Here is a 23,609-nt window from a genome sequence, read left to right as displayed (position 1 = left end):
GGCTGTTTTTTCTTCCGCGTGTGTGTAATTACGATGATGTATGTGTGCTGTCTTTGTGTGTGTGTGTGTGTCTCAGACGGTATTTACAAGTGTGAGTGAGCTAACAAGAGGTTTTTTCCTGCTATTCTCACACACACACACACACACACACACGTGTCGGATATGTGTGTGCGCCGAGCTCTTCGGCCATGAAGCGTCAACAAGCTGTAACAGGTCTGAGAAGCGTTTCACACATACAGTCACATGGCCGCACACACACACACACACACACAAACTCACAGGCGCACCTGCAAATCAACTCAAGCATTGCATACTCACACTCCTGCAGTATCTCTTATTGACAGACTGCAGGAGAGAAACATTTACACACACTCTCTCTCTCAGTAAACACTTCCCTGAGGCTTGTGGGAGGGAAACATTCACCAGCATCAGATTTCAGCCTGGACCAGGTCCAACACTCCGGCAGAAATGTGCTTATAGCATCAGCATTTATACACACACGACCTGACACTGCCTTCCTGTCTGACAAACCACACACACTTTTTTTTTCATGAGATGTAGTACATGTAGATATATTCTGCTAACTGTAATAATCTGTTCCGTTCATTTCTGCAACACAAGCGAGGAGTGAATAAGAAGGGTCTGGTTGTGTTCCTGATGAAACCGACACTGTGTGTGTGAAAGATGAGAGAGAGAGAGAGAAAGAGTCTGGGGAATAAAAGCATGCTGCCAACATAGTAGCATGAGACTATCATGTGACTTTGTGTGAGCGTGTCCGTGTCTGTTGTACATACTGTCTTTAGCGCTGAGTGCAAACACACACACACACACACACACACACACACACACATTCACAAACTGTGATCCACAGAGGCGCCTCACTGATCAATAATTTACTGAGCGGAGAAAGAGGGAGGAAAGGTGGGCGGGTGAGAGAGAGAGAGAGAGAGAGAGAAAAAGAAAGACAGACAGAGAACAAGGGAGAAAAAAAAGAGAGACCGTGAAAATGTGAGTGTACATGTTTATAAAGTCGACTCACATCAGAGCTACATGAAACAAGGTGTGACAAGCATTTCTTAGCTAATTACTGCAACATTCACCTATCTGTCATTAAAATGAACACATTTAAAAGTAATTTTCTGTGTAAACTACAATAATTAAACACAGATAAACACAATTTGCTATTGTTTTAATATGATTCTATTTTATATGATACAATTATTTATATGAATTGAAAAGCAATTAGCATCAAATGTAATTAATATCTAATGTTCAACATGAACACTGTGATGTAGAGCAAACCATTAACACAAGTTGATGGATTTTATAATCCTGTGTTTTTCTAAATAAAATGCATTACATCAGCAAATAATTTGGATGGATTTTGTCGATGATGGTCTCTAGTACAATGCTTACATTTTGCTCAAGTTGTGAGTTTGGATTCTGAATTTAATGTGATAAGATATAGTAGCAAAGTTTTATTTTTAATGTTTAAGGAGGAAGACTCTTCTGCTCACCGAGGCTGCATTTATTTGATCAAAAATGCAGTAATATCATGAAATATTACAATTTAAAGTAACCATTTTCTATTTTAATATATTTTAAAATCTAATTTATTTCTGTGATGGCAAAGATGATTTTTCAGCATCGTTACTCCAGTCTACAGAGTCATACGATCCTTCAGAAATCATTCTAATGTGATGATTTGCTGCTCAAGAAACATTTCTTATTATCAATGTTGAAAAACGTTGTGCAGCTTAATATTTTTGTGGAGACTGTTATACTTTTTGTGTAGTATTCTATGATGAATATAAAGTTTAAAAAACAGCATTTATTTAAAATAGAAGTCTTTTTAACATTAGAGTTTTTTGGTTTAAAATAATGCTCCTTTGCTGCAAAATTTTTTTATGTTTATCAGCTTTTGTCATAACGCAGTGTTATTAAGTAGCAAAATGAAATGCACTACAATCTGAAGCTGACAGAGACAGACTCTGTCAATGAAGGTGGATGTGAGTGCAAGAGTGCGTGCGGTTAGGTGTGGTGGAGGACTGCATCGTACATGTGAGTGTGTGTGTCATGAAGGAGTGACCCAGACACACTGCTGTGATTTAATGCCAGCAAACATCATACCGATACGATAAGCTACAGTTAGAGTGCATGACAAGAGAAAGACAAGAGAGGACACCATGTCCTTTAACTTCTTCCTATTATACTAGCAAAGCAGCGGCAGGCATTCATTCTTTCACAGGGAGAGTGAGAGTTGGACACCTTGTGCGGCTGTTGGCCAGCTCTCCAGTCCCGTGACTGTGATTCTGTCATGCATGATATTCCGCAGTTTAAACAAACTCGCTCTCCTCTATCTGCCAAACACACACACTCTCGCCTTCACACTCTCTCCTCCGCACATATAAAGACACGCAAACATTCACACAGATAGTGTGAGAGTCAAAGAGATGCACACGATTATACAAACATCCGAAACAACCACACACCCTCCACCGAACCCCCCAGGGCTGTTAAATCAAAAGACAGAGAGGATTTCACAGAGTTCTGTAGGACTAATAGGAGATTCTCTTTCACACACACACACACACACACACAAACAGACACATCAATGCAAGTAATGCATCATCAGAAGGAGAAATGACAGAGTGGGAGTTAAAACAGCTCTGTATTGTTGTGTGTGTGTACCTGTTTTTCTATTCAGGTGGGGACTTAAACCTGAATACACACAGACTCGTGTCACAGTGGGGTCCCCACGGGTAAACAAGCTAATAAATCACACAGAATGAAGTTTTTTGAAAATCTAAAAATGCAGCAAGTTTCCTGTAAGGGGTAGGTTTAGGTGTAGGGTTGGTGTAGGGCAATAGAATATACAGTCTGTACAGTAGAAAAAGCATTACGCCTATGGAGAGTCCCCGCAAGAATAGCAAACCAGACGTGTGTGTGTGTGTGTGTCTCAGTAGGGCTTAAATCTACAATCACACAGCCTGAGCTGGACTTCTTACGTATTTTAGGAGATAAGCTGCAGCGCACACACACACACACACACTCATGCAAAATCTGTCTGGTCTGCAGAATCACACATTGCTTCCCTGGCAAAGCTTCAAACCATCTGCCAAAGGTCAAGGGTCAAATGAAAAGAAAGCTGTATATAAAGCACACCAACACATGCATTTTGCAGACTGACTGACTGAGAGGGTCACATAAACATATAAACAAGAATTCACAACTTCAACAAGGTATTAGAGAGAGAGAGATCGTTTAGAAATGTTTTGCTTCTCTCCACATGAGCTGATGAAATCTAACCCTTGTCTCTGACACTCCAGAACCATATATCCGTGTCTGTGTGTGCGTATGTGGGTGTGTGTGTGTGTGTGTGAGTGTAGACCGACAAACACACATGCGGAGAGCTGGAATACGGCCCTCAGTGCCAGCACATGCACGGATGGGGAGGGGAAGAGGAGTGCTTAAATAGAGCACAGTACAAACACACACAACCACAGAAAAAGACAAGACAGAGACGAGGCCAAGCAGAGACATCTGGCTTTAGTTAATGCAGTGCAGAACAGAATTAGAGCGCTATCAGAGCGAGTCGATAAAACACACACGCAGCTGAAATTAATAAATGTCTGCATCAGACGAATGATATCACTGCAACATGCACACTTGTGCAATCCAAACAGAAACACTGTCTGCACAAATAAACCCTCCATCAAATCTGTGTTTGCAACTTCTTTAGTAGGTTAGACTCCAATATAGATTGTTAACAAGAGTTCAAGAAGCTACACTGTGAATATGGTCATGGCTAAAGCTATGGTGCAGCATTACAATATAAGCACTAAAGATTAAAAATTGCATTAAATTGCATTTTCTACTTAATTTCATAGGGAAAAATATAATTTAACATGACTGATTGAAGCTAAATACATTTGGTTACACTAAAACAATGTCATGGTAATTCACACTATTTTACATTTTGGCGAATTGGTGGCGTATGAACGTATGTATACGAACGAATACGTATGAACTTGAATTATCTCATTTCCTAAGATCTGCTTACACCCAGTTGATGGTTATGTTTAGGTGTGAGGTGGAATTGCTCACTTTTTTTTTCTAAAAATAGACGTCAGTTCATGCAAAATCGTTTTAAGGATCAGATCACTGAGGGTCAGACGTTTTATAATTATAATATGTGTCATGTGTGAACGCAATGGTATTTATGTACATTTCACAAAATTTTTAAATTGCGTCATCAAGAATTTCCCCTCCTTCCAAGACGATAAGACTTTTCTTTAAAACACAAATGAATATTCAATAAAACCTGAGAACAAAAGAGCTAAATTTAATCTGTTAATCATATTAAGTGATTGTGTCACTTCAGAAGATTTGGATTAAACCGCTCTGTTCATATGGATTACTTTCATGATATCTTTTTGAACTTTCTGAAGCATCAAAGTTTAGGTTGCCAGGACTTATAATGGATACAGAAATCTCTCATGTTTCATTAAAATATCTTAATTTGCGTTTTGAAAAAGAAAAAGCTGGTTTGCCATATTCACCCATCAGCATCCAGGACTGCATCCATCTGTTTTATAGTACATACTATATCACCCAAAGATAAGAAAACAACATTCTTGTATCATTCCATGACATTTTCCTGTAGTTTTAAAACTAAAAATAGAGCATATCTCAAGCTGTCAAGTCCAGACACACTGCAGATATTTGGAAATTCAAGCAAACCAGTGTTTGTGGCAAACCCCTGAGAATTCAGCACAGTAAAACAACAGGTTGTGAAAGAGATGAGAAGCATTAGGAGATATCTGTGTGTGTGTGTAACACGGCAGGAGGTTGTAACCCAGGGAAAGCTGTCAGTCACACAGCTAAGCCGCGGTTGCCACGGGGACGTCGTCTAGCCAATGGTGTAAAAGACACGAGTCCCCAAAGACAAATACACACTAACGCACAAGCACTTACAATCTCATGAAATACACATAAATACACCAGGAGAGAAAACCAACAGCTGTTCTGATAAACAAACCTAGCTGTATATTCCCCAGCTTTAAAGATATAACTACAACCACCAGAGAGATTTTTCACAGCAGATCTAAACTGAGGACACAATCCAAATAAATAGACTACAGTACTATATAATAAGATTACAGTTTCTCATACAGTGAGAAAATCCTGTTGGTGAGAGTTTCCAACCACAAAGAGCTTGTTAGACAAACACACACACCCTACAGACATACAAGCAATCCTGCACCTGTACTGGGAAAATGAATGACAGATATGCACGCACATGAATTCAAGCCTTTGCCAAACAATCAAACCGAATATGATCTGAGCAACAACGCCAGTAACAACTATGCATGCTTTCTTTCCCTCTCTTTTACACACGTACACAGCTAGAAGCATGACAGCACGACTAAACTATCAATGCACACAAACTGTCAGAGAGAATGAATAAAACACAGGGCACTTGCCAGATAACAGAGCAAAGTTTCTACATAGAAAAACACAAAATTCTCTATTTTTTGCACCCTAGTGGAATACATACTGTACATTTTATTTACACTTTAAATGTCAATGAAACAAGTTGCCACAACTTGCTCAATCAGTTACGCAGTGCGATCCTCAGAGGGTGATCTGCTCTTTCGCTGAGCACTATGTAGGAGGAAAGTGTGCCTTTGACCCTCATAATTAACTTCACAGTTGTAAAAATGCAAATATCTCTACTGCGGTGCACAGGGTGCCGGCAAAGATTCAAATGAATGAACTGTAATGGCTTTACTGAAGTCAACATGCATTTAGTGCATTTAGTAACACGCAGGGTTCCCACAGCTTTTTGCTAATGAATATCCATGGCTTTTCCAGTCGTTCGTGATGGCTTCATGGATTTTTAAAAGCATTTTATAGAGTTCAATAAGCAATTTGTAGCAAAATATTTTAGAGCTAAAAATCTTTGAAAAATGTATATTAACTCTTAACTTTTCAAGCCACTTTATGCATATATATATATATATATATATATATACATATATATGGATTCATACATATGGGTGCATATCCTAACTACAGAAATTAATTGCATGTGCAATTGCATGCAGATATTTTTAAATATAAATACAATGCATGTACACAATAAGGGCATTAGGCTAACATCAAATTATTAATAAATGTTAGTACAGTTAAAGACACTTCAAATAAAGTGGGTCGATAGGTAACACTATTTTACATTGTCCTTGCTAGACGACATGTTACATGTACTTACTATAGAAATAACAGTAAGTTATGCATAATTACATGCAACTAACCATAAACCTAACCTGAACCTTATAAATTGATATTGTTAATTCATATTACTCAGTACTTAAATGTATAGTTACACTGTAACAATGACACCTTAAAATAAAGTGTAGCCTTAATTATACTACTTTTCCAAGAAAATGCTATTTCAAAATCCTGTTTTCTTGATTTTCCATGACCATGGGAATCCTGAATGTGGATACCCATCGGAAAAGCTAACAAATGCTAGTAACACATATTACATGATGTTATATTGCATATTAGTCAAGTCAAGTCACCTGCATTTCTATAGCAGTTTATACAATACAGATTACGTCTCAGCAGCTTCACACACAGAAAAATAAGGGGCCAGAATTGCACCTTTTGGGGTACAACAGCTTGTCCCTGGAGCAGTACCCTTAAAAGGACATAAATCTGATAAACAGGAAAACAGCAGAATCGATTACTGAAACTCAACTACCGAGACAATTCAGATTTTGCAGTAAGACAGCTCTAGTGCCATTACTTAGTTCAAGTCAGTTCAGTGTTGTATTACTAATAGTTAATGTGCAATTACATATGTACTTATTCTCAGATAAGTACATACTAGTTATTCATTAGTTATTTTGCAGTACTCGCATATGTAAACACATTAATGCTGTAGTACAAAGTGTATCCGTTCTTACTCAAGATCTGTAAATATCAATATACAAAGCTAAAAGGGATGTGAATATAAAATAAGACACCGCGTGATGAAGCTGTGGTGGAGTGATGGAGTCGTTAGGCGCTACAGCGGCAGTGCAGTAAACTGTCTCACAACAGCTGATTAGTCTGAGTGAAGTCCCGCTGAGCTATGACCGCACACACACAAACAGTTGCTTTTTTCTCTCTCCATCATAGTAACACGCCCAGCCTTCGACTCATAGTAAAAGCCGCCTGAATGTCTGTTGACTAAAAACTGACAGAAACAAACCTAACGTTACCAGCTTTCAAAACAATCAACTTTCGCTGTCATATCAGTGGCTCCGTCAAACTTTTTTCTGACAAACAAGCGAAAAGGAATTTGTAGAAGTTATATCCACTGGAAAAGGCTCAAAAACAAGCGTAAGTTATCGTAAATAAGGGTCGTGAGGTAAGTTTTACCGTTAGCGCAGGCGAGTCGCAGGCGCGGATGACTCCGGCTCTCCAGCTCCAGCGCGAGATTCCCGCGAGCTCCAGCCGCTCTCCGCCGCTCACGCACAGGCAGCGCTTCCCCACCAGCTCCACCGCCATAGTCCCGCAAAAAGTGCGAGAAATGTCCACGGACAACAAGCAAACTTCCTCCTACTGCGGGCTGCGGTGTTGACACATAATTAAAATATAGTGATTAAAAGTAGATTCTTGTGATTTTGAGTACAGGGGGGTTAAAATTCCCTGCATAAGTCCTCTGGCGAACCCTGATGTCTCTGTGCGCCGAGAAACTGATTTACACCGGGAGTAGTAATAGTCATTATGGCTCTCTCTCTCTCTCTCTCTCACTCACTCACTCACACACACGCGGTATTCATCCGCCCCAGTTAAAGCACACAGGACTATCAGACCGCAGCGGGCAGATTTATCCGTCCGCCAGACTCCAGCGCACTCCTCTTTTAGAGGCTTTCTCAATGCACCGCCACAGACTACAGAAAACTAGTCCCACATCTGCGTTTACATTCTGAACTAGAACTTCACAAACACATTTTAAAATTACAGCTTATAAATTATTGATTGGTTTCATATGAAACTGAAACTTTATCGCGTAATACAGTGTAACTACACCTGAATTATTTGATCGACCTTATACCATTAAGTTAAACACAACGTAAAAGTATAAACAAGAACGTGTGCTATTTATTTGTTTGTTTGCTCGCTTGCCACAATTTAGAACTGTTTTTCTTTGAGAATGCAGGCATTCTTAATACAACTACAGCTGAATTACTTTTAATATTTAGAATACCTGTTTGTTTGTTTGTTTGTTTGTTTGTTTGTTTGTTTGTTTGTTTGTTTGTTTGTTTGTTTGTTTGTTTGTTTATTTGCCACGGTGTTCCAAACTGTTTTGCTTGGACCTGAATTATTTTTTAATTACCTGATTATTTTATCAACCTTATAGGTGTAACTGCATGTGTCCGTTCTCTTAGGAAAACAGTTTGGTAAATGGAAACAAATAAATAAATACACGCTGCAGATTCATTTATTTATTTAGATCAGACACCACTTTTTTGCTTGGAGAGTGCACACATTCCCAATATAGGTACCTGAATAAACAGTGATAAACTGTACTCTAGTCTCATTCACCCTGTAGATTTAAAAGTGCTTTATTCCAAAGTAGGCCTATAATGTTTTGTTCTGTGATTTCTAATTTGACCTGCCATCAACTGGGTATAATCATCTGTGTAATGTTGCTAAAAGCATTCAAAAGTGGTGTTAGTGGTTAATTCTGTATCAGATGACTAAGTGTATACTCGGAGCGGCTGATGTCACTGGGCATGACTGGTGTTGTCATGTGAATGGTAAAAATAAACTCACTTACGCAAGCATAATCATAGTTATGTGGTAACAATGAGGAACTATTATTTCTAATGTCTGCATTCCGGGAACCTCTCAAATCTTATGCCATATAACTTTCTCAGTTTTTCAATGTTTGGGAATGTAAACAGCCCATTGACAGAGAGGAAAAAAACATTACGAATTTATAATGTTGTTTGACTGCCCTCATGTGTCGTGCACTGGAAATGCAGCAGACTGCACTGAACTGTCTTCTACAAAAATGATAATGATAAATATTCTGAACATTTAATTGTATAAATATACAATCCTCAGTTTGCACCAGTCAAGAACAGCACTTACTGCAAATATTGTTAACCGCTGTAGTTATTCTGCCACCTGCTGGTTATATATTTATATGTTGCCTTGCGCGGATTGACTTGTGAGTGTAGTTTATATACACACACACACACACACACACACACACACACACACACTTTTATCCTTAAAGGGACTTTGTTTATAATCCAGTGGCACCATTATTTATTTATTTAAAATGACAATGAATTTAAAAAATTCACTCAAAACCCTTTTTGCAGGTCTCAAACAGGGTTATGTCAACTAAAAATAGTTACCTTAAATAAAATTAACGTTAACTGAAATAAAATATTAAACATAAATAAACGCGTTTTTCCATCTAGCAGCAAACATTTCTCATTATATATTTAGTTTAGCTTGGTACACTAAATACTAATTACTTTTTTATGGTCACTGCAGCAGGTTCACCTGATCGGTAATTCAGTAATAAAATGAACACGTGGATTTAAAAAAAAAAAAATGTTAGAGGTATGTTTACAAATCTCTCGCCGCACGTGACAGGGGCGTGACCTTTGAGGAGCTCGACCCCCTTGTTCTTTCTCTCCCCATTCATTTCTCAATACTTCCTGTGAAAGGTAAACAAATGGCGCTCCGCACTCCAAAGTGTAAAATGGTTCAAAATGTAAGCCGAATTCGCCTATTTAAGAGTTCAAAATGCCCGGTCAGAAGAGAAAATTTAATGTTCGCTTTCCACCCGTGAGTATTTCTTCATTTTCGTAGTTTTATGAGCATTTTGTGAAGCCTCCCACTCTGCTGCTCAGATGAGCGCCACTGAACCTCCTCCTCTTCGCCTCATGGTCAGGGACGCATCAAGAAAATAATGCAAAAGGACACAGAGGTTGGACGAATCGCTACAGCAGTACCAGTCATCATATGTATCCTTTCAAAACACCCAGTGTTGAATGGAGAGTCATTTGCGTGTTGATTCTTATGAAGCGTGTAAAAATTTTTCCGGGTTTTAGTAAAAAAAAAGAAAAGAAATAAAGAAAAAAGCCCGTTTAAGCACTATTAATATATATATATTTTTCTTTCTTTCTTTTCTTTTTTTTTTATAATAAAACCCGGAAAAAATTTTTACACGCTTCATAAGAATCGTAAGAATATATATATATATATATATATATATATATATATATATATATTATCATTATAATCATTATACTTAAATAGAAGAGTGGACTCGAGAGTCGACTCCAAAAGAGTCATTTCCTCGACTCTGACTCTTCGATTCTTTTGCTCTAATGACTCCTTGGTTCATATTTTTAGAACGCTGTGATTGGCTCAAATCAGTAAAACAGCATTCTAAAAACCAATCACAATGCTTATTTGAACTTAATTCAGACTTTTCAGGCCAAATATCAATTTATAAAATAAACTATAATGTAATCTATTTAAATATCTGAATTAATATAACGTTTCTCAAAATTGCAATGACACAAAAATAGACATAATTCCCTTTACATAAAATATTTATTCATTTGTTTATTTAAATAAATTAGTCTATCTATCTATCTATTATCATATTGTTCATTATTCATATGTAGTTCTTCTTCATACTGCTGCTATGTTCCATAACTGCAGATTTAGCTAAAGCTTTAGAAATGTTCCTCAGATCTCTTCTCACCATGACCTGTAAAATAACCCAGTCCAGGAACAGCAGAGTGATGTCCATAAATCACATGTGAGGTTCAAAATAGGCATCTGCTTTTCTCTTTGTGATTTTCCATCAATTTCTGTTCTTTTATAATACTTTATTATACATGATCTTTGTAGGAAACAGTGCATTCATTCGGAGAAGTTGTTTGACTTCCTGAAGGATTTGGCAGATCAGGCCTCCACTGTATCAACATCAGAGTGCAAAACTAAGGGCAAATGGCAGTCACACAGGTACGGTATAATTTGTGAAAATGCACAGGGGCCCAGCAAATAGATAAAAGCAGATACAGTGTTTTCCATACAAGCCACCATTGTAATCAAATGCTCTTCCTTTAGGAAACGGTGGCAAAGTGTGTCTATCAAAGCCAGGTCACCGGAGAGGGAGGAGCCGCCCCAGAAAGCCACCAATGATTTGGTCATCAACAGTGATTCATCCAGTGTCAGTTATTGTGATTGATTTTACTGACACAATGTTAAGGAACTTGACTAGGGATATTTGTATTTTTAATCTTGTCAATGTTCTTTATGTACATTTCTTTTTCAGGAGTCTGAGCTGTTCATCTGCTTGGAAACTCATTCACCTTGACCGGGCTTTTGAAAAGGTGAGATTTGTGCTGATAAACTAACATGTTATAGCTACATCAGTCCAGTGTTCTGCATATTGTAATTTTTTGTTCTTTTATTCTTACTTAAGTTTGACAAGATCGAACAATCTCTCGCTGAGAACTGCAGTGTTGTTTATGAAGACCCAACATCTTTTGGGAGGGGGAGGGGGGGTGTTATTGTTATTCTTAGCATCTGACATAAATATTGAATTTTTAATTTGTGAAATTGCTCTATTGTGGTATTATATTGACCATGAAATTAACGATATAATTTTTGTTTTCAAGTTTTCCCGGGAGTTTTAAATTCCGATAAGGAAGAAAATAATTTGTTTATTATATAATAAGAGATTTTGTGATTTTGAGCATCTCCACTATTTTTCTTTCAGTTGGATTCGTAATTAAAACTGTAGTTTGAACTGTCTAATGTTTATAATGTAAAGTGATTTTCTGAGCTGAGGCATATGTGATTATATAATATTTATTAGATAAAGGTAAATATTTATTCTTTTCTTTTCTATCCGTCATCGTTTTGTTACTATTATCCACAGTAGGTTACAGGGTTCTTTAAGCGGCATATTGTATGACAAAGTCAATTGTATTTTATAGTAAATATTCTATAAGGTATATTTTAAGATGTCAATATTACACAATATTGTATAAATATGCATTTTCTACTCCTAACCTGACTACTGTGATATATGACAAGCTGTAGTAGAAAATGTTTAAAATAACCAATTATCTATTATAGAGCAATGCAAAATAATGGCTGAATAAATTATGAGGATATTTCAAAGGTACTTTTATTTTAAGTAAATGATGCTCTTTGTCTGGTCACAAAGTGTGATGCAGAAAATATACAAGAAAATAAATAAAACTCAAACAGGCCTCAAACCTTTTTCTGGATCGTAATTTGGGGCAAAACAACCGACATTTTCTTCTGGGTGACTTAAAATTGGTCTGTGGTTCCCTTTTCAAACATTTCAGCAGCTAAAACCAGGCAAACCCTGTAAAGGCTGAAATACAGTACTTGCAGTAATATAAAGCGAATAGAAAAGCAGTGATTTAAAAATAACCAGTTGTGCATTCTACATGATTTCCTTTTTAATACAGTCTGTTTGAGACAAACAAAACAGGCTTTCTGCAGCTTGCATCTGTTTTGGTGAATATAAATGACTGAGTAAAAATCACACATGTTCATAATACTATTAGAGATGTGATGACAAAAATGTACATGAATAACTCCATTTTCATCAGAAAGAAACATTAAGTGGTCCGAAACATGTCTTTATTGTTCTCTCTCCAAACCATCTTCAAGAAGATCCAAAGGAAAGCCTCTTAACGTATCAAAATCCACCCAGTGCATAAAAGGCACCGTTCAACCCTGTGACCCTTTCACAGAACAGGACAGGAGTGCCATCAGAGAGTAACCATGCTAAAATAAGTACACTATATTACACACATACACAGATATTTCATATGACCCAAGTCTCCTCTTTAGTACTTATCTCATCTTTTCATCTCTTACATTTCTGATTTTTCCATCTTTTAATTTACTGTAAACATCAAAATCATCCAAATAAAGGAACGTGATAATGGAGCAATGTGATGCCTGCTGTTCAGTGGAGTCACATTCTGATCCTCTCTTTTGTAGGTGGAGCAAAATGAACAAAAATAAAAACAATAAAACAAACAAAAGAGCCAAAAAAAAAAGGAGGCCGCTACATCCTGAGCTCAGCAGAGTCGTGCGCCATAGCCAAATGTCTGTTTAATGGCATGGCAGTAGTACCTCTGCCAACCATCTCGTGTTCGTTCCTCTTCACTCTCAGGAACCGCCCGACACTCAATCTTTAACTCTGTCTCATTACCCTTGTCTGTGAAAGTCAATGTCACCATCGCATAGTGCTCTGAAATAAAAAGGAAAGGAGAGACAAGGAGAGTAAACAACGAGCAGAGATAATCGGCTAGATGTCAGAAGTCAGCTGTCAGACAGTAAAAGAGAGCTGGTAAATACAATATTTATAATGAAGCATGCATCAAAAAATATTTTTTATTATATCAGACTTAGACCACATACATAAATTCTTCTTCTTCTGCCATATATTGAACTATACTACCATTTAGAGGTTTCTGGTCTAAGAAATGTAGATTTAAGTTTTTTTTTTTTTTAAAGGCCTTTTTACACTGAACGCGAAAATTTAGCACAAATGTTCAGTGCTATGGTGCTTATGAATCAATACAATAGATCCCGTCGGCGCCGATAGCCTCGTGGGCAGCGCGTCGACATGTAGCACCGTTGCGCTTCGGGCGTCCCGTGTTCGAGTCCCGGCTCGCGGACCTTTTCTGATCCCGTCCCCCATCTCTCTCTCTCTCCAACTTCGTTTCCTGTCTACCTACTGTCCTATCAAATAAAAGGCAAAAACGCCAAAAACAAATCTTAAAAAAAACAACAATAGATCCCCATAGGGCTATTCACACCAGGCACGATCATTCACGGCGTGAAAAAGCGAGGATTTTTTTCCGTCATGTCTGTTGTTTTTTCCCCCCCGTCACTCTGCGATGAAATGGCCAACCAATCAGATTTGAAATTAAATTTAATATGAAAGCAAATAGACATGATTATGACGATATATTTTCTGTATGGGTTTTAATGCAGTTCAAGGTATTTTCATAACAATAAAGGATGTTTATGACAAATGATAAGCAGGTGTAGCGTTCAATCCATTATAAAACATACAAAGAGTGCATGTCTGCCTATTATAGAATAAAAATCCACTTTAGATTAGTTAGAAGTACTCAATTATGGTTTAAAGTGGGGTTTAACCAAATACATTAATAATCACATAAATTGTAAGTTTAAAGTGTAGCTTGATGTAAATTGTACCTATAATTATATTTTAAGATGTATTTTGGTGAGCATTATAGATAGTTTGTATTTCTGGTGTAGAACCAAACTTTATTTGAGCTATGGAAAGGCATTAATAAAACTTCTTCTATTTATCTTAATTTAATGCTGTATATTGAGCAGCAGGCGATGTTAAATCCATATATGAGATGCATATCTAAGGGAAATGCATTATTGGTCGGCGCCACCTAGTGTGTAGGTGTGAATTAGCAGAAAGCTAACAATGGTTTCACACATTAGTCGGTGATTCGTCTAGCTTTTTCGCATCACGCTCAGTGTGAAACAGCCTTTAGGTTGCATTTATTTGATCAAAAATACAGTAAAATCAGTCATTTTGAAATATTATTACAATTTAAAATAACTTTTATATTATAAATTAATATATTTTAAATGTATTTTATTCCTGTGATGGCAAAGCTCCAGTCTTCAGTGTCACAAGGTCCTTCAAAAATCATTCTAATATGCAGATTTGATGCTCAAGAAACATTTCTTATTATTGTCAATGTTGAAAGCAGCTGTGCTGCAAAATATTTTTTTGGAAATTGTGATTCTTTGATCAACAGAAAGTTCAAAAGAACATTATTTATTTAAAGGGACATTCCACCCCAAAATGAAAATTTTGTCATTTATCACTTACCCCCATGTCGTCTTGTCACAAGCCTCCCGGTTTTCATCTAAAATATCTTAAATTGTGTTCCGAAGACGAATGAAGCTTTTATGGGTTTGGAACGACATGGGGTAAGTGATAAATGACAAAATTTTCATTTTGGGGTGGAGTATCCCTTTAAAATACACATTTGATAGCATTATTATTGTCTTAATTGTCAATTGAATGCATAATTGCTAAAAGTTTTTTTTTTTTTTAAAGGTCTCTGGTCCTAAAGGTCCATTTTTCCACACTGATAGCTCAGTTGTTGTATGGCTCTTAGCATCCAACACTTACATCATTACTACAGCAAACAATGTAGATATAATATAACTCGCAAGTGCCAGCATGGTCACTCAGTTGTCTGAAGGGTGAGCAAATGTCTCTTACCACAAGGCCATGAGTTGAACCTCCACTTCATGACTATCTTCTGCTCAGGAACCTGTCAAACCCACAGCACATGGTTTCAAAAATCAATAATTCAGTCATCACTCTCGATCATCACTGAATGTATTTTTTGCTGCACTGTTGATTTAAATAACAGCGTCTCCTGTCATCAAGCTTTATGTGATTTGAAACTGAAATCTTACCAGCTCCTGGAACTCTCCGTTCACGTTTCCGTCCAACAAGCGAAACTTTCCACCCTTTTCAGCCTCAACCACAGCACCGCTGCGTGTGAAAGCTTGCACCATCTATAACACATCATTTGTCATTCCTCTCAAACAAATGTTATCACTAATGAGAAATGATCTGCTCATTAAATAATAAGAGCTTGGGGAGTCAGTAGCTATGTTTCCATCCAAAGTTACGAATTAAACTTATCCGTAAAATTAAATAAGGCACTGTTTCCATCCAGTGAGCTGAAGAGAACAAAATCCATCACTTCCTGATTAATATCAGGTAATATCATGAAGAAAAATGTAATTTTCTGCAGTATAGGAGAAGGCTCTGTATATAATATTTTTTGTATAGAGCGTGCAGATGAAACGCGGTCATGTTATCTTACTTTCCGAGCCTGCTGTTTAGAAACGCAGTTGAGGGAGTTATTTATAATGAAGCACTTTAGAAGCATTTTCAAGCATTTTAGAAAGCATGTAAAATGAGACTGGTCTGTTGTTTGGTCTGATTTTATGCCGTCCCATCGCAAAGTCACACGTCTTTTTTGATGTGAATTAAGGAATATATATTTGGTAAAAGTGTTACCATCATAGCTTATGGGCATGTTTTCTTACCGGATAAGAAATTTATCCTACTTAGTTGAGCGCATACATGTCTTTTATGCACATTTTTAGAATTTATGCACATCTTGGTGTTTCCATCCAGCATTTTTTTTTATACAATATCCCAAAATGCGCATAAGAATAGGTGGATGGAAATATAGCTAGTGGCTGTCAGCTGTAGTGGCGGCAGAAGACTCACCTCCTGATTGAGAAAGACCCTGTAAAGATCTTCTGGTGAGGTGAGGAAGGTGTCTTTTAATGAGAACTTGCAGGTGGGGATTTTTACCCCTGTGTTAGGAGGAGGAGGAGCAGCGCTACATGAGCCAATCTGAAAACACAAACAAATAAGTTTAAACTGAAGCTGCCCAATTTGATCACCATCAAAACTGCATGTTACTTGCAGAGTAGATCATACATTCAGATGTTTTAAAGAATCACAATGGTTACATTTAATCGCCACATCAGAGCAGATCTGTCATGCTACATCAAGCTCCACTGAAACATTTTCAACGAAGCATACAGTGTATTCAGGTGACCAGATTTAATAATGGAGGGTTGCCATTAAGAACTGTCCACGTTACATGCTACCTAGTCGACTAAGGAAAATTCTGCACAACAACACTATTTATTGTAGATTCAAGCCAACCATGATACAGAAGCTGGAGCTTGTTTTCTGTATTTACAGATATGACACAAACACATAAGAATGAATGACATAAGACTATTTATTTGTATTTTCACACAAAATCCAAATCATTATTGTACAATGATCAGGATAAAGCAATAATATGACTTTAAACACTGAACATTTTTTATGTCTTAGCTCAATAATACTTTAGGAGCAAAGCTTTAACAACATTTTTAACATATTTAAATTGTTTTCAATACATCATGACATGATTTGTCCATAAACTGTGGCTTTAAAGGTGGGGTATGAAAATTGAGTCGGTCCCAGTAGCAAAACAAACTTGTAGCCAATCAGCAGTAAGGGGCGTGTCTACTCATGATGCGAGGAGAGAGCGCTCAGTGCACATGACTATCATTAGCCAAGCGACGACAGAAAGATAGAGATGTCGGATAAAAAAAACAAGAGGAAAACATCTGTGGAACAAAAGAAGGCTTACACCGGATGCCGCACCGCGCCGCAACAGCTAAAGTCTGTCTACACTGGACGCGACAAAGCGACCGTTGAAAATGTGTCAAATTTGTGTCAATATGTCATAAATAGTACGCGGCAGCAGTTTACTGTCAGGGATTTGTCATGTCCCACCCAGTGTAGACAGCATCACTGATTATAATGAGTTCTATAGTATTTTGTCGCGCCACTCGTGTCCAGTGTAGACACGGTGTTACGATTAGGGATGCACGGTATACCGAGACTGGAAAAATACCGGTATATATTATGTTTCAAACGGTACGATATCATAATTTTGCTCAATTTGGTATTTCATACGCTGCTGTTGCGAAGTGCACCTGTAGGTGGCAGAGCTTCCCAAATTGCTGCACAACCAGTAAATGTGACAACAGAACAACGCGATTGATAAAACACATGAAACTCTATCAACTCACCCGAAATTAATAAATAAAGAGAACAGTAGAATTGAAATATGGCATTACTTTGCATTCAAAACAGATGACAAAGGTGAAGGAACTGACCTTAATGCACCTGTATGCAAGCGTTGCTGTAAATCATGTGTTGCCACAGGAGGCAACACATCAAATTTAAGCATTTGTCGCTTGCTCATCCTGATCTTTTCAGAGAATTAAGAGACCGACAGGTGAGTGCATCATTCATAAATTCAGATTTAATTTGAACTTATTTACAGCTGATACACATACAGATGTGATACAGTAAGCGTAAATGTGCGTGTGTGACACGCTAGAACCAGTGAAGTTTTGGTCGAATATTAATTTAATTTGAATTAAGCAAGAGTTTTGCTACATTCATTTTAGTATCAATAATATGAAGGGAATGTTTCTGCCATGCTGCCGACCACTAATATGAAGCAGGCGAGAGAGTGAAATTTATATTTAATGCTTTTTCTTTGGCTATCTGAGGTTGAAATCTGAAAACAATCTGAGAGAGAGAGAAATAACAACGTGATTTTGAATATTACTTTGACTGTTAGAATAACACTTCACAATAAAGCAACATTTGTTGCATTAATTGCGTTACTTCAGTTGTATTTTTTTCCCTTCAAATTCAGTCAAAATGTAACCTATATTCCCGGTAGGTTTTTGTTACATTGAGACATTCTGTTTGCACTGTGTGTTTGAACTGAAAAGATAAGAAGATTTGAATATATTTTCTTTTTATTACTTCAGTTATATATTTTTTTCCTCCAACATCAAAATGTACTAACCTATGTTCCCTGTAGGTTTTCTGTTACAGTTTGATACAAAAGGTATTAAGAAATGAATCTGTTTTTATTATTATTTTAATAAAATTGTTTTCAATTCACTTATCTTTTGAGGCTGGATATTTATCACCTATGGTATCGATTTAGTATCGATACCGAGGTATTACATTCTGGTATCGTACCGAAGCCAAAATTATGGTATCGAGCCATCCCTAGTTACGATAAGGCAAGAAGTAAGACCCGTGTAAATATCGAATCAGCTTTCCAGCGCTGGAGAGAACTCGAGGAGCAGGAAGACCTGCGATCGGACACCGAGGTTGCTTTGTTTCTTCTCGATAGGCGAGTAACATTGGTTTTGCTTTGTTTCACAGAACTAAATGTTGCCTGGGTTGCATTCGTATGTGTGGGGCGGAGCTATCAAAATAGGGGTGAGACTCTTTTGGGGTAGGGGCGTGGTTTTTTTTGGTGATTTCAAATATCAACATTGGCTACCAGAAATCACTTACCCCACCTTCAAAACATATCCGGACACTTAAGCATGTATAAATGTCCTAAAATACATTTTCACATTGCGTTATATAACAGAATATAACAAAATATCAAACTAAATGCCATTTATTTTAATGACAGTACAAAGACAGCACTGGTAATGATAGAAATAGATTTAATGTTCAAAATTAGAGCTTACTTGCTTCATATACTCATCAAAAATTACAACTGGTTAGCAGTACATTTAAAATGACATTAAAAGAGAAAAGGTCTGGCATCACTTGTTTGTAGATGCTTCATGCTTTGAAAGTATGTATTTTAAACAAACTTATCCATGTGGCATAAATATTCAAATATTATTGGGGCCAATGGGTAACAAACAAATCAATTTATTCATAGTAGCATTTAGAAGTATAATTTATAGCTCACCTGAGTTTTGTTTGACTTGATTGTTGCTTGCGCTCTCTGCTGTTTCATCATGCCATTGGCTGTTGGCAGGATCATGCCCTGTGTGAACTCTACAACAGATGATAACAGATTATAACAATCCACATCCAATAGACAATGCAGTAGCAGCCATGCTTATAAAACTCATATGTGCATGGCGCCGGTTTTGGCGTCTCAGTGAGACTTACCTGTTTTGAGGAAGTCCACGTAACTGGCCAGCGCTATGCGGATTTTTTTGACTCCCTCGCTCCTCATCAGAGAAAGCAGCTCCGTCTCAGGCTCATCTTTACAAAGACTCACACTGATCTGCGAGTGACCCCCAAAAAAAATACTCAGACTCAATTTCATCACTTACATAGTAGATATACTCAGCATAGCTATTGAATTCATCAACAAACAAATTACTTCTGTTTTAGATACTTTAGATCGGTGGTTCTTAACATTTATTTGGCTCCAAGCCAAGATTTTTTTTTAAAGGCCCCATGACTTTTCCAGTTCTGTGTGATTTACAGAATAAAGATTTAGGATAAGGATTTAAAGAAAAATATTCTGAATGTCTACCTGATAAAACATTTTAGAGCTTGGCATAACTAGAAACATGTATATTCATTATAAGAACACTCATTAAGTTGTTGTTATGTTCATACATGAATTATCCAGGTCTAGAAATCATACTTTTAAAATGAGGCTTCCTCATATATCCAGGTTTCCAACACTGTGGAAATAACAGCTCAATTCAATATTCAGTATTCAATATTCAGTAATAACAGTTAAAACAAAAAATGAATTAAAATAAGAAACATCTTGATTTTTGGTCGTTTTGTCTTATTTTAAATCCTTTTAAGGCATCTTGACGCCTTAGTCTGGTGAAGGCACAGTATGTAAATAAGTTGTGTAACTTACATCAAGGTCATCCATATCATTTTCATCTGAAAGGTTTGGAACTTCAATATTCCCCTTGTATTTGATGCCTGATTTTGATGTCCCTATACGAACAGACAGCCCAAATCATGTAAATAGTTTAGAAAGCCACCAAAAGTAAACAACTGATACAGTTAAACATTTATTTGGCCATATTCATTCTCTGATCCAAATCTCTTTCCTCACCTCTCCAGGCAGCCTTCAGATTCCACTCATAGAAGAATATAAGCTTCCCTTTGCGGTTATTGATGGATGCTTCTCCCTCCACCTTGCTGACCTCTGTGATCTCACACTTGCCTTCTTCACTCTCCACCTGCAACCCCATGAGCAGCTCCTTCAGCTTCTCTGATGACCAGTTTGTGGCGTCCCTCTCGGTCCTAATAATACAAGGCATATGCATTCATATTACACCATTATTTTTGCAGAGTTCAGCACTAAGGATTTTGCTTCTTACCCAGTGGTTTGTACTTGCCCTACAAAATTGACGTACTCTGCTAAAAAAAAATATATATAATATATATATAATTTTTTTTTTTAAATTGACCCGTATAAACCTTTGTATTCTAATAAAAGACTGTCAAGACACCAAAACTTTAGATACTCGTGCATTTTCAGAATCGTCTATTACAATTTCGATATCACAGTGAAAATATTAGTCTACCTACTATAAAATGTAAAGATCAACAATAGTCAGTAATAAAATAAGAACAAATTACAAGCAATAGGACAAATAAATATAACAGAAAAAAGAAAACTGTCTGTCAAATAGTGCATGTGCACCGGATTCAGCTTACGCTTGAATGGATTAAATTGCTTAAATGTTTAAATTCAAGACATGCACATGCTAAACGTTTGTGACAAAGCAATGTCACCTGTATAAATAATAAATGAATTAAATACAGATCGTTGATGTCGATCTCCATTTGTCAGGCATCAGTTCTTCAAATGAGCTATAATAATTAGTATACAAATGTCTCACGATTACATAAATGTCCTGAGATTTGAATGTAATTCAATTGGGAAACTGAATGAGCAATACTTGTTCATGAAATTTAGTAAAGAAAAAATACTTTTCCAGGCCTGTATCCAAAAAAGTAATATTTATTGTCTTTATTTCCAGGTTTCCCATGACTCAACCCTGGACAAACCACAGATTTATGTAACCGTCTTGCTTAATGATGATTCTTAATGAGGTCATGGTTGAAACTAGATTCTAAAGTATTTGTTGACAACTAAAAACCCTTTTCACTTTGGATGGAGATGCTGCCAAAAACATAGGCATTGGTTGCAATGCTTCAGCTCACGGTTCCTTCACAAATTATATCATTCTCCTGATAGAATTACCTTCAAAATCCGCGTTAACCTAATTAACCTCCCATTTATCACACTTCAGCAAGTAAGCGTGCTCTAAGTAAACCTAGAGTATGTAATATTCAATGTCCATGCAGCTTCCCGCTGTTGAAGCGGAGACACAACGAACAGCGTAAACGATTAAAACAGTCAGGTGACGACGACAACAGCTGACAACCCAAGTAATAAACGAACAAAAACAAGATTTTCGTCAACTATGGTTAATAGAAAAAAAAATCGACAAGAAAGCAGTCGTATGAAAGATGCTGTGAAAGCATGGCATGAATAAACTTGTGACGACGCTAACGGACCACTAGCCAGACACCACCATTTCACTTTATAGTTTAAATAACGTAACCACCAAAACAACAACTTGAGCTATCTCGGTCGCAGCGAGCTGTCAAGTTGTCCTTATTATATTTTCTTCGGCCGAGTCTTCAGATTCAAAGAGGACAGGTCGGGTCAGAGGCTAGTGTGCTTTAGCATTTTAGCATCAAGATGGCTTGAGTGAGTGAGTGGATGTGCCGGTGACTCTCACCAGTGCCAGTTGTTGACATTTGTAGCATCCGCTCTCTCCTCCACGATCCAGCGAGGGTCTCCTTCTCCCCACTTCGCCATAATGATTAAATACAGCTATTCTGCTGAAAATGAATGAAGCTGTGGGTTGTGACAGAAATGTGTCCGCCACGCGTGAACTCTCGCTTCTGGAACCCTCGCGACTGCTGCCGCTGGTTTTCTTGCTCGTAGAAATTACTGGAAACGGAAGTGAGTCGCGCTCAAAGCTCTCCGTGCTGAACACCGGCGGCTTGGAGAAGATTCCGCGCGAAGCTGTCACACGCGAGATGCCAAACAATTCTGTGTAGCTCCATACAAAATAAAAGAAATTTGGCGTAGATGTAATTCTGTTTGTTGTTATTATACTAACAGTTTTGTTTGTTTGTTTGTTTTTGGACATGAACCATAGCAGTGACATTTATTCTTGGAAATGCCTTGTAGCACGTAAATTATGAAAGAATTTAGCTGGCATTTGAAATGTATTATGCAGAATGGCAATGTAAAATGTATGAGTATATTTAAGTGGCAGATTACTTGTCTGTAATACACTGCAGTCACGCCATCTACATGGCGTTGCGTGGTAGTGATAGTACGACGGCGTTTTAGTGCCACGTTAAAAAATAACAAAATTAAATCTAAAATTACGAGATTAAAGTCGTAATATTTCGAGAATAAAGATTATAGTTATAATATTTTGAGATAGGCTATTCTAGCCTTTTGCTCATGCAAATGGCCCGGATTGGGAGCACAGGGAGATATTCCAAATCTCATTTTTCAAAACCTGTCAGTTTTATAGCGAAATACAAACAATATGTAGGCTATATTGCAATAATGTGTTTGTTAAGCGGCATGTGAGTCAATCATCTTTCCGATTACAATAATAAACGAGGAGACATTATTTTTATTATAAATTAGGCTAAACTGTTTTTTTTTTTCATGCCTTATGATGTTCCATCACTTTATATCTTGCTATAAACTTGAAATAAAGAGCAAAAACACATTTATAATTTGTATTTCGTTATAAAACTGGCAGAATTTGAAAGCTGAGCTGTGTGTAAAAGCAACAAAGCACAAAATTGTTGCGATTACTGGTTGCTGGCGCGCTACAAATAATGAATGGAAGACGTCAAATATTATGTCCTCATTTACAGTATACCATGAATAAAACAGTTTGTGAATAGTCACTTTACTTGTTAACAAATTTGAGTTCACTTCAACCTTTAGAAAGTTTTATTGCTGTTTAATTAAACAGGCTGTGTGAGGAATGAAAGTTTGGATGCCACAGACGTT

The 23,609-nt window shown here is 37.1% G+C and overlaps 3 protein-coding genes across 6 annotated transcripts in view; 1 reads left to right on the top strand and 2 right to left on the bottom strand.

Moving 5' to 3' along the window:
• jmjd1ca (jumonji domain containing 1Ca) overlaps positions 1-7,802 on the bottom strand; it is a 61,132-nt gene extending 53,330 nt beyond the window's left edge. Inside the window, exon 1 of one of the 2 annotated variants that reach the window (XM_058748486.1) lies at positions 7,432-7,802. In XM_058748486.1, coding sequence (XP_058604469.1) covers positions 7,432-7,560 — 129 coding nt within the window. In that variant the 5' untranslated portion in view covers positions 7,561-7,802. The remainder of the gene's footprint in view (positions 1-7,431) is intronic. The other variant, XM_058748487.1, reaches the window with a different exon arrangement.
• A 1,625-nt stretch (positions 7,803-9,427) lies between these two features.
• LOC131522779 (dr1-associated corepressor) lies at positions 9,428-12,161 on the top strand. Its single transcript, XM_058748493.1, has 7 exons — positions 9,428-9,864; positions 9,971-10,043; positions 10,756-10,849; positions 10,942-11,055; positions 11,161-11,263; positions 11,369-11,426; positions 11,519-12,161. The coding sequence occupies exons 1-6, from the start codon at positions 9,823-9,825 to the stop codon at positions 11,408-11,410; spliced, it is 468 nt and encodes a 155-aa protein (XP_058604476.1). The 5' UTR covers positions 9,428-9,822; the 3' UTR covers positions 11,411-11,426; positions 11,519-12,161.
• Positions 12,162-12,335: 174 nt separating this feature from the next.
• ahsa1b (AHA1, activator of heat shock protein ATPase homolog 1b) lies at positions 12,336-22,608 on the bottom strand. 3 transcript variants are annotated; one of them, XM_058748488.1, is made up of 9 exons: positions 22,303-22,600; positions 20,601-20,791; positions 20,397-20,479; positions 19,682-19,799; positions 19,476-19,564; positions 16,397-16,525; positions 15,568-15,669; positions 15,368-15,419; positions 12,336-13,333 (listed from the first exon to the last, which is right to left on the bottom strand). In XM_058748488.1, exons 1-9 carry the CDS (start codon positions 22,380-22,382, stop codon positions 13,161-13,163), a joined length of 1,017 nt encoding a protein of 338 aa, XP_058604471.1. In that variant the 5' UTR covers positions 22,383-22,600; the 3' UTR covers positions 12,336-13,160. The 3 variants fall into 3 exon arrangements, with proteins under 3 accessions (XP_058604471.1, XP_058604472.1, XP_058604473.1); XM_058748489.1 differs by lacking the exon at positions 12,336-13,333 and adding an exon at positions 13,355-13,822 and having other exon boundaries at positions 22,303-22,608; XM_058748490.1 differs by lacking the exon at positions 12,336-13,333 and adding an exon at positions 13,743-13,827 and having other exon boundaries at positions 22,303-22,604.
• Between the last annotated feature and the right edge of the window lie 1,001 nt (positions 22,609-23,609).

Source organism: Onychostoma macrolepis, chromosome 17, assembly GCF_012432095.1.
Source record: "Onychostoma macrolepis isolate SWU-2019 chromosome 17, ASM1243209v1, whole genome shotgun sequence".
Classification (NCBI taxonomy): domain Eukaryota; kingdom Metazoa; phylum Chordata; class Actinopteri; order Cypriniformes; family Cyprinidae; genus Onychostoma; species Onychostoma macrolepis.
The sequence above is the reverse complement of the archived record's forward strand: the minus strand, read 5'-3'. Positions and strand labels throughout refer to the sequence as shown.